The sequence below is a fragment of the Diceros bicornis genome (assembly GCF_020826845.1).
Source record: "Diceros bicornis minor isolate mBicDic1 chromosome 30 unlocalized genomic scaffold, mDicBic1.mat.cur SUPER_30_unloc_1, whole genome shotgun sequence".
Lineage (NCBI taxonomy): Eukaryota > Metazoa > Chordata > Mammalia > Perissodactyla > Rhinocerotidae > Diceros > Diceros bicornis.
Genome location: NW_026690899.1, coordinates 1,069,228 through 1,082,767, shown reverse-complemented (window position 1 = coordinate 1,082,767; position 13,540 = coordinate 1,069,228). Strand labels below are relative to the sequence as shown.

At 37.2% G+C, this 13,540-nt stretch overlaps 1 protein-coding gene across 1 annotated transcript; it reads left to right on the top strand.

The window, feature by feature from the left end:
- The first annotated feature begins 5,008 nt into the window (after positions 1–5,008).
- Positions 5,009–6,132, top strand: LOC131402061 (centromere-associated protein E-like). The gene is made up of 2 exons (XM_058537030.1): positions 5,009–5,156; positions 5,800–6,132. Exons 1-2 carry the CDS (start codon positions 5,034–5,036, stop codon positions 6,130–6,132), a joined length of 456 nt encoding a protein of 151 aa, XP_058393013.1. The 5' UTR covers positions 5,009–5,033.
- The last annotated feature ends 7,408 nt before the right edge of the window (positions 6,133–13,540 follow it).

Genomic DNA, 13,540 nt, shown 5'->3' with positions numbered 1-13,540 from the left:
GTGGAAAGTGCAAATTAAGAAAACATGTATTATGCTATGATATGAAATATGTTTCTAATAAAACTCTTTTGCCTTCTTATATAACATAAAACTCTGAAAATAAAGATTTGTTGGGAGTAGGGAAGAGGTTACAATTTCCAGCTTTTGAAGGAAAGAAAGAGGGGGAGAGTTTAAGGTGGCTCACTCCTTCACAAAGTCAGGTTAACCTGTCAGACGTGAAGGTGAGTGTGGGTCATCTGTAGCTGTCCAGGTAGCTCTTCTCAGTACACAGGCACAAGAGCACAAACTCTGGAGCCAGAGCACTGGGCTCACAGCATGACTCTACGTCTCTGAGTGACTGTGGGCAAATGACCTGTCCTCTCTCGGATTCAGTCTCCTCACCTGTCAAATGGAGATAATAATAGTACCTACCTCATAAGGTTATAGTGAAGATTAAATGTATCAATATATGAAAATAGTGCCTGGTACATAATAAGTAATATGTGTTGGCTATTTTGTTATTATTAAAACTAAGAAATTCTTCTCTATTGTATTTATATATGAGATGGTTGACATAGATAGAAAGCAGAATTTGGAAGCCAAAAAAACCCAAGTGTTGATTGCAGATGTTGATAATGAGCTGATTGAACAACAGAGAATGATATTTTCTTTGATACAGGAGAAAAAAAAGCTGCGACAAATGTTAGAGTGTGTTACCGCAGAAAAGGAGCAACTGAAGACTGACCTGAGGGAGAGTACTGACAGGGTGAGTTCAGCACCGGGTACTTGGTAGTGTGTTTTTATCTTTGTGTCTCCGGTTTTTACAACTTTATTGAGGTATCGTTTACACGCAATAAATGTATCTGCTGCAAGTGTCCAGTCTGATGACTTTTGACAAATGTGTCCCCTTGTGTACTGTCCACCCCAGTCAAGATACAGAACACTTCCACCCACAAGAAGTTCCCTCACACATCCACTTGTCAATCCTCACCTCACCCTCTGCCCCGTAGAGTCACTATCCTGATGTTTCTCCACCTCAGATCACCATGTCTCTTCTAGAACTTCACACAAATAGAACCACACAGCATGTGCTCTTCTGTGTCTCACTTCTTTCTACATGTCTTTTTATTGCTGGGTACTATTCCATGGTATGAATGGGCCACAGTTTGCTTAGTTTTTCTCCTATTGTTGGAAATTTGAGTCATTGACGCTATTTGACTCTTGAATAAAGCTGCTGTAAACATTCTTATACTAATCTTTTTATGAACGTATGTTTTTTATTTCTCTAGGGTAAGTATCTGAATGGAATAGCTGTGTCATAGGGACATGTATATTTAACTTGATGAGAGTTTACTAGACTCAATTCCAAAGTAGTTGCACCAGTTTAATTCTCATCAGCAAATTAAGAGAATTCTGATGGCTCCACATCCTCACTAAAGCTTCATATTATTGGTGTTTTTAATTCTAACCATTTCTATTGGGTGTAACCTCATTGTTTTAAATTGCCTTTCCCCAATGACTAAAGATATTGGGCATCATTCATGTGCTTATTGTGTATCTTTCTATAAACTCTCTGTTCTCTCAGTGATGTGTTGTGTAGATTTCAGTGTACGGATCTTGTACGTATTTTGTTAATTTGTTCCTAAATGTTTCTCTTGTATTTATGCTGTTGTAGTTTTCTCTAATTTCATGTTTGCTTGTTGTTAATATTTGCCAGTATCTTCAAACCTATTTTAGGCTTTATTTTTATATTTAGGGGCAATATAATGTGTAATAGATAGAAATTAATATTTTGAAAAGTTTGCTGTGGATCACGGTAGAACCTGACCTTTTGTGTAATTTTTCATGTTTCTTGGGATTGTCTGTTTGCTCAAAATATCTGAATGTAAATAAGAATACAGACAAAGGTCATATTCTCTTCTCAGTCTCTGGATTGTAATGTTTTTTGGTCTTGATACTGGAGAATGTCACTTTTTAAAGATAATAAGTAAGATTAGCCCAAGTCGTGCTAGCAAAGGACAGTTGCTATTTCGAGCTTGCTCAAAATCAATGCCCCAAAACAAGCCATCCCAGTGTATGAAAAGCCCATAATTAGAGTCTCATCATCAGTTGATGAAAGTGTAGAGATGGTCTCTTTTGGCTTAGGGGTAGAAAACAAGCAAACCTCTCATGATAGAATGTTAGATCCAGTTCTAATTCTCATGCTGCGAATGTACATTGAGCAATAAAGAAACAACATAAGAAAGCAGATTCTTGGCATTTACATGATTAAAATAAAGACTAATGTTCTTTTTCAATAGGTCTTTTCCAATATACTTTGCCATGATTCCTCCATTTTCAGGCTGAGGTAAATGCTGATTTTTATCTGATTTCTTAAATGTAACCTAGTATTTATTTTAATGTCAACTTTAAAAAAATTTAGGCCACTGAAAACCAGGAAGAATTAAGAATTCTTGGAGGTGAGCTTAAAAAACAACAAGAGATAGTTGTACAAGAAAAGAACCATACCATAAAGAAAGAGGAAGTGCTTTATAGGACCTGTGAGAAACTGGCAGAAGCTGAAGAAAAGCTAAAGGAAAAGGTGAATTTTTAAAGTTACCTTCCTGGCCATATTTCCTGACTAAACTTTTTTTGGTAATAATTTTTTATCCCAGTAGACCTAAATTTCAGAAATAGAATATGCCTCCCAGATGGTCAGATCTCACTGCTAATGTTTTGGACAGTTTCAGCTCACACGAAGATGTTGCTGTTGTCCTTTGTGAGGATTACATTATCCTGGAGTCTTGAGATGAGAGGGGGGCCTTGGTTCATCTAAACTACTCATGATATATTCACTCATCAGATATTTATTGAGCAATGCCATGGGCCAGGCTCTGCTCTGGGTCCTTGAGATACATTAGTCAATAAAACAAAGCCCCTGCCCTTATAGACCTGTATTAGGCATTCTCTAAAATGTAAGATTTGTCACTATTGCCATCCCTTAGATGTTTACAATTTCCTGAATCATTTCCTTAATGGAAGTAAGGTGCTGTCATAGTATATTTGCATAAGAGCTAAGACTCTTGTAACAATTGTACTGCTCCAGTAATTCTAAAAGGCACCCACTGAGAACTTTCTATTTCTTCTAAGAACAGTACCACTTGCATTATAAATAATACATTGCTGTTTCCATTGTGCTTCTGTTGAATGATGCTTTCTTAACATGTGTTCTCGTAATTCTCATCCCTTTGACTATAACCTAACTGAATTTACTGAAACCTCCTGTCTATTTCATTCTCCTCCTAAAGAAGTAAAATCAATAGCCTTATGTAAAAGTTAATGCTTCAATGTTTGTGTGGGCCACCCCCTAAAGACCTTGTTGGAAGTAAAAATAAATTATCCAAAAAGATTTTAAGAGATGAGGAATTACAGTTTGACAGCTACATCTGTATATTTAGTCAGTTTCTTTTTAAATTTTTCTCATATTCACTTTGCCTCCTTGATTTACCTAGTGACTCTATGCTAGTTTCTTAGGACTTCTGTGTAAATTACCATAAATTCGGTGGCTTAAAAACAGCAGAAATTTATTCTGCCACATTTCTGGATCCTGGAAGTCAAAAACCAAGATGTCGGAAGACCATGCTGCCTCCGAAGGCTCTAGAGAAGGGTCCTTCTTGGCCTCTTGTTATCCTTGGCTCCCAGCTATCCTCGGTATTCCTTGGCTTGTAGCTGCATCACTCCCATCTCTGTCTCCATCTTCACATGATCTTCTCTGTGTCTCTGCGTGTCCTTTCCTATCTCTTATAAGGACACTCTCATTGGATTTAGGGCCCACCCTAGTCCAGTTAGAAGAGCCTCTCATTCCTTAACTAATTACATCTGCAAAAACCCTATTTCCAAATAAGATCACATTCGGTTGTTATCTGAGTAACTGACAGTTTGAATCGGGTCGTTTGTGTAAAGAAACAGTATATGAATTAGCCTAAAATTGAAGACAAGCAAAGATTTGTCTTTACTTGCCTTAATTAATTTAGAAACTATTATTTAGCTTTCTATCAATATCTGTCTATATCATAATTTATTGTATGATTATCTCAAGATCCAAGAACTTCAGGAGAAAGAACATCAACTTCTTAAGGCAAAAAATGATCTCAGGGAAAATGCGCATCAAACAGAGCAATTTAGGAAGCAATTAGAGGTCCAGAATTCAACCCTGGAAAGTATAGAAGCAGAGAAGTTCAGGTTGACTCAGAAATATCTTGAAAACCTTGAAGAAATAAAACTTGTTACTAAGGAAAGAGATGGCCTCAGAAGAGTGGAGGAAACCCTCAAAATGGAGCGAGACCAGCTCAGTGAAAGCCTGAGAGAGCTGAAAGCTAAAGTAAGTTACACTCATTCCCCACCCTAGTGAGGAGACATGGGGTTTTCTGACAGTAGTGAGCCTTCTTTGAAATGAGGGGTACTATTAGTGTGCGTGAACTGATATAACTTTTAGGCACATAGTTTGGTATTCTTGAAAATTTTAAATTCTGCAACCATTATTTCCTTTATAGACTTTATCCTATATGTACACTTAATCAATTGTTAAGATAAATATATATTTATGTTTATACACACATACAGAAATACACACCACAAGGTTGTTCATTGTAGCAATTTGTACTAAAAAATGGGAAACAATCTAAATGTCCATCAGAAGGAAACTGGGTAAACACAAGCACTATGTCAGAATACTATGCAGCACATAATAAAACCATGGAATAGATTTGCACGTCCTAATATGGAAGCCCAAAATAACCCTTAGGGGGAAAAGCAAGCTATAGAATAGTACGTATGTAATATGTTTGCCTTTGGGAATTAGGAGTTGGTTGTGGGGAGGTAGGGACGGGGGGATAAGTTTGTAATTTTCTAACAACAAAGATGTAGATTAAGAAGTAATAGTTTTATTATTTATACTAAGAAAATATATCATTTTCATTAAGAAAATACTAGTTAAAATTAAGATATATCACTGTTTTTAAAATTCTCTAATGATTAAGAATCTGGAAAAACAAGAGGAACTAAGAATTGCTCACATGCATCTTAAAGAGCACCAGGAAATTATTGATCAACTCAGAGGGATTGTTTCTGAGAAGACAGATGAAATATCAAATATGCAGATGGATTTAGAAAATTCAAATGCTAAATTACAAGAAAAGGTATTGGGGGAAGGGAGGCTTATTTGATTGGATATCTGACTTATTTGTGCCTAAAATCCTTTGGGGATGTAAAACAGTTTAGCCACATTGGAAAACAGCTTGGCCGTGTTTACTCACACTGAACGTATACCAGCCTGTGGCCCAGCATATACGAGTATGTACCTAAGAGAAAAGAATGCATACTTCCACATAAAGATATGTACAAGAATGTTCATATCAGCTCTAATCATAATAGTGAAAAACTGAAAACAACTCAAATGCCTATCAACAGGAGAACGGATACATACATTGTGATTTGTAAGTTCAAAAACAGGCAAACTCATCTAGGATGATCAAGGTCAGAATAGTGGTTGGCTGGAGTAAGGGGGCACCCAGGAACCTCATGGGGTGCTAGAAATATTCTGTATTTTAATCTGGGCTGTAATTACATAGACGTATACGTATGTCAGGAATAATTGAGCTATACACTTGAGGTTAGTGTGCTTATGTATATTATACCTCAAAAGAAAGTAAATTCTGTTGGAATTATGCAGAATATTGAGTCACATGGAAGCCTATTGTTTTAATCAATTTAGAAACTATTCTTGATACTTCCCTTAAAAACCATCTGTATCCTAACATGTTATTTTATGATGATCTTAAGATCCAAGAACTTAAGACAAATGAACATCAACTTTTTAAGTTAAAAGAAGATGTCAGTGAGACACAGAAAAAAATGTCTGAAATAGAGAAATTGAAGAAACAATTCAAGACCCAAAGTTTAACTCTGGATAAAATGGAAATGGAGAACTCAGAGCTGGCTCAGAAACTTCATGAAAACCTTGAAGAAATGAAATCTGTAATGAAAGAAAGAGATAGTCTAAGAGTAGTAGAAGAGAATCTCAAACTGGAGAGAGACCAACTCAAGGCAAACCTACAAGAAACCATAGTTAGAGTGAGTTATGCTCTTTCTTCCTATCCAGTGAACATGTTTTAAATACAAGAAGCCTCCTTCTCTTTTAAATCAATGGTACTGTTGGTGAAAATGTAAGTTATAACCTTTTAGGGAGACAGTTTGACAATATCTTATTAAAAATGTTTCAGCATATACATTTGTTAAGGCACTTACACTTTAGCAACTTATCCTACCAATATATTCACACATTTGGGCAGAAATACAGCAGCATTCTCTGCAATACTGTTTATGGTGAACAGACTCTAGAAGCAATCCAAGTGTCTGCCATAAGGCACTGGCTAAGTGGGCCCACAAACATATATACTATCACTTATTTCATCCCATGGGGCTCTGCGTACCTATATTGCAGCCCTATGTCACCACCTTGAATTCTAATCACTGCCTGTTGTCTCCTCTACACACCTGTGAACTCTACGACATCAGAGAACAAGATGTATTTACTCATTGAAGGAAGCTGTACCGTAAGCACATTGCATACCACGAAAATGCTTACTTCTTAAATCAAACACAACCTTTCTGAGCTCCTGCTCTGTGCCAAGAACAGCACCAGACACTGCAAAAATAAGGATTTGTTCAATGTGATCTAAACGTAGCTTTAAAGAAGCTGAAAAGTAAGGACTTACAATACCATGTGTTAGAATCCATGCGAGAGATTTAAGTTAAGTTACTGTAGAGTGGTCAGAAAGGGTTTCCTTGAGATGATAATGCCTGCAATGATGCTAAAATGAGTCAAGCAAGCTAGTTCAAGGTAGAGAGAGAGTGTATCATTTTGGGTGGAAATGATAAAAAAAAGTTGACTTTTTTGGCTATAAAAGTTAAATTACTAAGTGGAGGAAGGATACATTTGGACTCTGCAGTCCTCATCCAGAGGTTTCCGTTTCTTTGGGAGAACGGTGCATACAAAACAGAGGTGGAGAGCCAGCCCTGATTGCCTAGTTGTGAAAGTTCAGTGCTCACCACTTCGGTGGCCCAGGTTGGTTTCCTGGCAATGGAACCACACCATCTCTTTGTGAATTGCCATGCTGTGGTGGTAGCTCACATAGAAGAAATAGAATGATTTACAACTAGGATATACAACAATGTACTAGAGTTTTCGGGACAATAATAAAAGAGGAAGATTGGCAACAGATGTCAGTTAGCTCAGGACAAATGATTCACTTCAAAAAAAATAGAAGTGGAGAAAATCGCTGCAAGGCATATACTCCCCTATCTCATTGGAAATCTCATTCTCTGGGCAGGGAATGCAGTCAAAACAACAGGCAGCCTTGCTCTCCTGAGGGCTCTACCTGAATCCCAGACTGCAACTCTCACTGCATACAGAGTGTGGAGTCTGGAAAAAATCAGATACCACTTGGTAACAGCTGTGACTTTTACCTAATTTTCCAGTAACTAGAGTGTTTAAGAGTATTGTGCCTTAACAAACTGAAGCTTGAAATATCTAAATCCAATTCATAGGTTGGATGCCATGCTTACCGTATGATATAAAAAACTGGTAAACCTCAGACATATTGTGGGTTTGTTTCCAGAGCATAGCAAAAAATCAAATATTGCAATAAAGCGAGTCACAACAATTTTTTGATTTCCTAGTGCATAAAGAAGTTATGTTTACACTATAGTGTACTAAATGTGCAAAACATTATCTCTAAAAAACATGTACATAACTTAATTTTTTTAAAAAAATTATTCCTAAAAATTACTAACCACCTTCTGAACATTCAGCAACTTGCAATCTTTTTGCTTGTGAAGGTCTTGCTTCGATCTTGGATTATTTGTAAAAGAAAAAATTACTTCAGTTGGAAGTGAATTGTTAAACTCCCATATGTGGCCCTCTATGAAGCTCTGAGCGGGCAGAAAACCCCAACAAGATTTTGGTTATTCATGTGTGGCCTGAGTAATTGTGATTGGGTTCCACACATCTCAGTAATTCCTGTGGCCCACTCAATCACCTCCTCAGATAAAAACAATTCCTGATCACGTGGAGCATGTTGGGAATATTCTCCTCCTTTCACCTTCAGTCCAAAACCTTCTGGAAAATTCCAAAAGTTGAGAAAGGTGTAATCTGAATCTGATTTTCCTTCTTTGGCAAAATTCACTGAGTCACCAGCAAGGATGTTAAATTCCATGTTCCTCAGAAAGGGGTGCAGCTAAAAGAGACATATCATCCTGTGGGGAAGTGGGCCCGGGTGTTAAAGAGAAAAACCCTGAATTGGGGAAAACCTTTCGTTGTCTGTAATCCTTGTTACATGACGTAACTTTATTACAAGTATCCAATGAAGTAAAGCAAATGAAAGCATATGGAGAACTACAATATCATAATGTTTCCAATACATCAGTTAGTTTCAAGAGAAAATGCCTAAAGACAAGAATATCAAGATGATCAGTGGTGATAGGATTCAGACAAATCTCAAGTACAAAGTCCAATCTAGCCAAGCTCATGCACTCTCTCAATTTTCCCAGACCATCAATCTGCAAAATCATGTTAACAATACCTAAAGTTGTTGCAGAATTAAATGAGATCATTTATGTAAATTATTCACCATCATGTTCAGCACCAGATAGGCACGGAAAGGACAAATTGTCTTCTTGTCATTAAGGAGTTGCATGGGAGAAGGCTGGATAATCCCTATTGAAACATTAGGCATGCAGTATGTTGGGATCCTTTGTAACACAAAGCATTGATATTGACTCATAGCCCACTTCCTCCTTACCACTAGAACCTTCTTGTTGATGACTTACAACCCAAGACTAGATTTACCTCCTAGGGAGTGAAACAAGTACAGAAACTCCTGTGCTTTTCTTGGAGAAAGAATCCTAACTGCTTGGTTTGAACACCTGTGGAACCCCATAAGAACGTCACTTTAAGAGTGTACATGCTGTTATGCAGAAGAGACTTTAACTGCCAGGGAGAAATGACCAGATCTTACCCGCTTCCCATTGCCTGAATTACTGCACGTTGAAGAACATCTCATGAAGTCTCCAGGCCACAGCATACACAGCATTGTACAAATTGTAACTCCATTCAGTCATGATCGTGTCAAAAATCTGCCAAGGCAACTATCCCAAGGAGGCATTGGGTAGACAATTCTCCAGTGTTTTATAGTCAGGCTCAGAAATGGTGCAAGGAATAAAGGGGTACCGCAACCTAGTGAGGTAAATGTCTTCTGGATATTTGGAAGGGTTAACTTTCTGGATAAAATTTTCAAAGCCAGGAACCTCACTACGGTGGTGTCAAAAAATGAGAGTCCCATGGAATGAGTCAAGCATGAAATCTCTCTCACTGTGGATAAAATCCCACTGTGATGTCGTGACCCAGACTTTCCATATAACTAAATACTCCCAATTAGACAAGCTCAAGCTTACGAGAGAGTTGGCATCACCGTAAATGATAACCACATTCCCTTCTGTTTCCTTTACTTGCAATCATATGGCCAGGTCCTTGAGGAGTATGATCTTTCAGTGACAGGGATCATTTCCACAAAGGCTGCACTGATTCCATTCCGGTCCATCTCTTCTCTCAAGTCTGAGAGAAACTCAACACCTTTCTTGTCTTCCGAGATGACCAGCCCCACCCAGGTCCAACAGAAATGAAGCAGCAAAGAGTCCATGCCAATGGCTAGAGATGTGTCCCTGGGGGCCAACTGATAGATACATGGAAATTGCTCATCATCATTCAAGATAAGATCAAAAGGACCATATGTAAGCTAAAATGAAAGACAATTGGAAGCAATATGAGGACGAGGATTGGCAAAAACCACATTCTCAGTCCTGAAGGCTGTTCAGCAACACCTGGAAGTGGTAGAAGGGGACAATTGGTCATTTCATTTTCTAATCATTTTCCACTCCCTGAAAGCTTTCTAGAAAATAAGATCAGTAGATTTCCAGGAAACTGCTTTGTCTCCATCCCCCTCAACCTTCTCTCTAGTCCAAAGAAAGGAAATGTCATACCCCACCGAGTTCCTGTACACATACCTTTTGAGATCATATACTTTGAGACATGCACAAACCCAGTCTCCTCCTCTCCTCCTATTTAGACACCTGAGAATGGCACCAAAGGAGACATGGTTTCATCTTTCCCCATCCCACCCAGCCTTACCTGTGGAAATTTGTACAGTTACAACAGTGTTCCAATCTGGGCAGAAATTGCCAATGTGGTTCCTGTAAGGACCTCTAGAGACTTGCTCTCTCTCCTGCAGTCTTAATTAGGGATGTCCTTGCCCAACCCTGAGAGCCAAATCAGGGAACTCTCCAATGTCCTCAGTTCACTGGGCAGGGCATTATAGAGATCAAATCCCAGAGACATGTTGGGCAAATTATGAGGGTTCCCGTTGATTTTCTCAATGGCAAAAACCAAGGCCAGAACATACTGGTAGTTCTTGTACTGAAACCTGCATAGAGGGGTAGGGATCCTTAGGGAAAATACTCAAAATGATTTCCTTCAAATGCAATACAATGACTTCATTAAAAGGAATTTGCTATTGACTCGAACATCTGTGGCAATTGATGGCTTTCCTGAAGCCTTATAATTTATAACTAAAGAAAATAACCTGACTCTAGCTGTGGAAGGTCCTTAGTGAATTCCACACTCGTGAAGGAAACTGGTTAAGTACACAAAAGAAAGTACAATGAATGGAAAAACAGATCACATTCAGAGTAGATTTGTAAATGGCTCTTTGGTTCAGGAGGTAAAATGCTTGTTTTTATGAGCACACCATTAACTCCTTCTTAGAAGAGCAACAATATTAGCATGAGATTGGAGATAGCCCTGTGTAGGAAGAATAATTGCAACTGAAATACACGTGACAGGCATAGACGCATGACATGTGCAGATTGAGAATGGTGCAACAGAAAGCTGTCAATCAAATTGCCTAAGCCTCTGCCTCCTCAAACCTGTGCATCTGCCACCATCAAAAACCAGGAAACTAAGGTGAACTTCAGAGATCCAATGAAGGAGGAATCACCTACAGGCAGGAACAATTGAAAGAATCTAGATGGAATCAAAGGACTAGAAACACTTAAGAATCTGAGAGACACAGAATTGTAAAGTTTAGAAAGCTTTTCATTCATTTCTTACTTAAAAAATATTAAATTAAAATTAATCATTAACATCTTTAGCGGTACCTATTCCTGATAGCCCATATTGTCTTCATCTTTTCTACAGACTTTCTACACACAAATAACTCCTAAGAGTATGAAAATTCTTTGCATTTCTATTGCCTGGGGTCTGTAAGACCATCAAGAATAAACAGAGCAGTCACTTGTACTTATTTCAAGTGTTCTATTATTTGAGGATTGATCAGTACCCTAGTTCATGCTCACTGCTTGGTAATGCTCCCCGTGTGCTTGTGAAGAATAGGTGTTCTTCACTTGTTGGGTATAGGGTTCGATGTGTATCCACTAAATCAAACTTGCTAATTTGTTTTCAAATACTCTATTTATAGATATATGTTATTCTTTGTCTCAGAGGAAAGTTCAAATTCTTCACTATAAAGATATATTATTTCTACTTCTCCCCTTCCTCTGCCTCCTTCTCCTATACTTACCCCTCCTCCTCCTTCTTTTTCTTCTTGTCTTCTCCTCCTTCTCCTTCTCCTCCTCTTCCTTCTCCTCCTCCCTTTCCTAGTTGAGGTTATATTATCTTCTCATGACATCGTGTGTAGTATAACAACGACCATATCTTCATGATCATTTGAACTTATATACCAGTGAGAATTAAACACTTAATTCCTAATCATGCTTTTTTCCTCATCTGTTTTATCTCATATTATTATAGCGACCCTGCGTTGATTTTTGATTGGTATTTTCCTAGCATATCTTTATATCTTCTATTCTATTTTGAATTTCTAGTTTTCCATGTTTTTTAGTCTTCACAAGTCCTGTAAACATGACACAGCTACATTAGTCATTGTCCCATCAAATTTAACATTCGGTATTTAACTAGAGAATTTATTCCATTTACATTTGTTGTGATTATTTATGTCCTTGTTTTGCCACCACTATCTATATGTTTTCCTTCTATTTTTTCCACAAGTTTTATTATGTTATTTCCCTTTAAAATTTATTGATTTATACTTCTTTTCCATATTCTATTGTGTCTCCTCTATTTGGGTGAGAGTTATATTCTCTACTTCTATTTTACCACCAGCCCAGATTGCCTGAAGTGGATATAGTTTCTCATCTCCTGAGAAATTTATAGACCCTTTAACTTTCAGTTTTACCCTCACGACTCGTTTTTGTTGTACAGTATTTTATTTCTCCTTTTTATTTACTCTCTTTCATCATCTCCATATCTACCTTATCTGTCATGTTTTCTAGTTCCTTGTCTTTCTCTGCTGCATTCTGTTTCCTTCAGAATTCAAATTTAGCTTTGTATTCTCTCTTCTGTTTTAGAACCTATCTATGGAGCTTTAAAACTCAACAGTTATGTCTTTTTCATCTCTAAAAGTTCTATAAAGTCCTTTGTCAAATATGTCAGATGATTACTAGAGTCTCCTGTTTGATTTTGTTATTCCAATTTTTCTGGTTCCATTTTCTATAAACAGTTTATACACAGTTATTTTATAAATTGAAGTTGGTAAATCTAATATATGAAGTTTCACTGTTTAAATTTATTGTTTTATTTTTAATTTTCTTATGTGTGGATGACACTTATCGACAATGGCATGTATTCCATATTTGTTTGGTGAACTTTGATTAGGAGCTCATTTTTGTATGATTTTAATGTGTACAGAATGTAAGGCTTTAGTTTACATCTTTTCCTCCAGAGAAGAATGTCACTGGTTTTGGCTCACAGTAGTGTGAGCTGACACAAAGCTAAGTGACATTTTTGTGTGACTCACAACTAATCTGTGACTCCCAGGTTCATTCACTCAAGTCACTTGTGACAAAAAGACAAATCCTTTCATTAGAGGAGCGTACTGATCTTTGACCACTGGGTGAATCCAAATTTGTCTAGTGCTTACAGTTTCCTTCTTCTGTCCTTTGAGATTTGGCTTACTTCATGTGAACTCAAGAATGCAATAAAATTATATTTTATGGAAGATATAGTTATGTGGAGGGAAACCTCTTCAAGGTATCTAGTCCTCCATACTCATAGTATTTCATTCTTTTATGTACTCCTTTGGATTCCTTTCTTTTAATAGAAATTCATTCTTTCATTTGAAAAGAAAATAAATGATAAAATCAAATGTGTGAGCTTGAGGCATAGAAATAATTTACATGCTATTCAACAAAATACGTTTATGATATAGAAAATTTTACAGACCAATAATGTATGTATGGATTAGGTACATTAAACTTAAACTGAGAACCTCTATTTAGAACATATTTAATCAAACTTTAGGAGAAGAATCATTGAGAGACACACTCGAGGACCATTCTGTTTCTGTGAGGTGCACACATACGATACATATACCTGATGGTCAAGTGACAA

Coding starts and splice junctions, on each gene's coding strand:
- LOC131402061 (XM_058537030.1), top strand. CDS start 5,034: ATGCATCTTAAAGAGCACCAGGAAATTATTGATCAACTCAGAGGGATT. Junction 5,157..5,799: donor ATGCTAAATTACAAGAAAAG/GTATTGGGGGAA, acceptor GATGATCTTAAG/ATCCAAGAACTTAAGACAAA.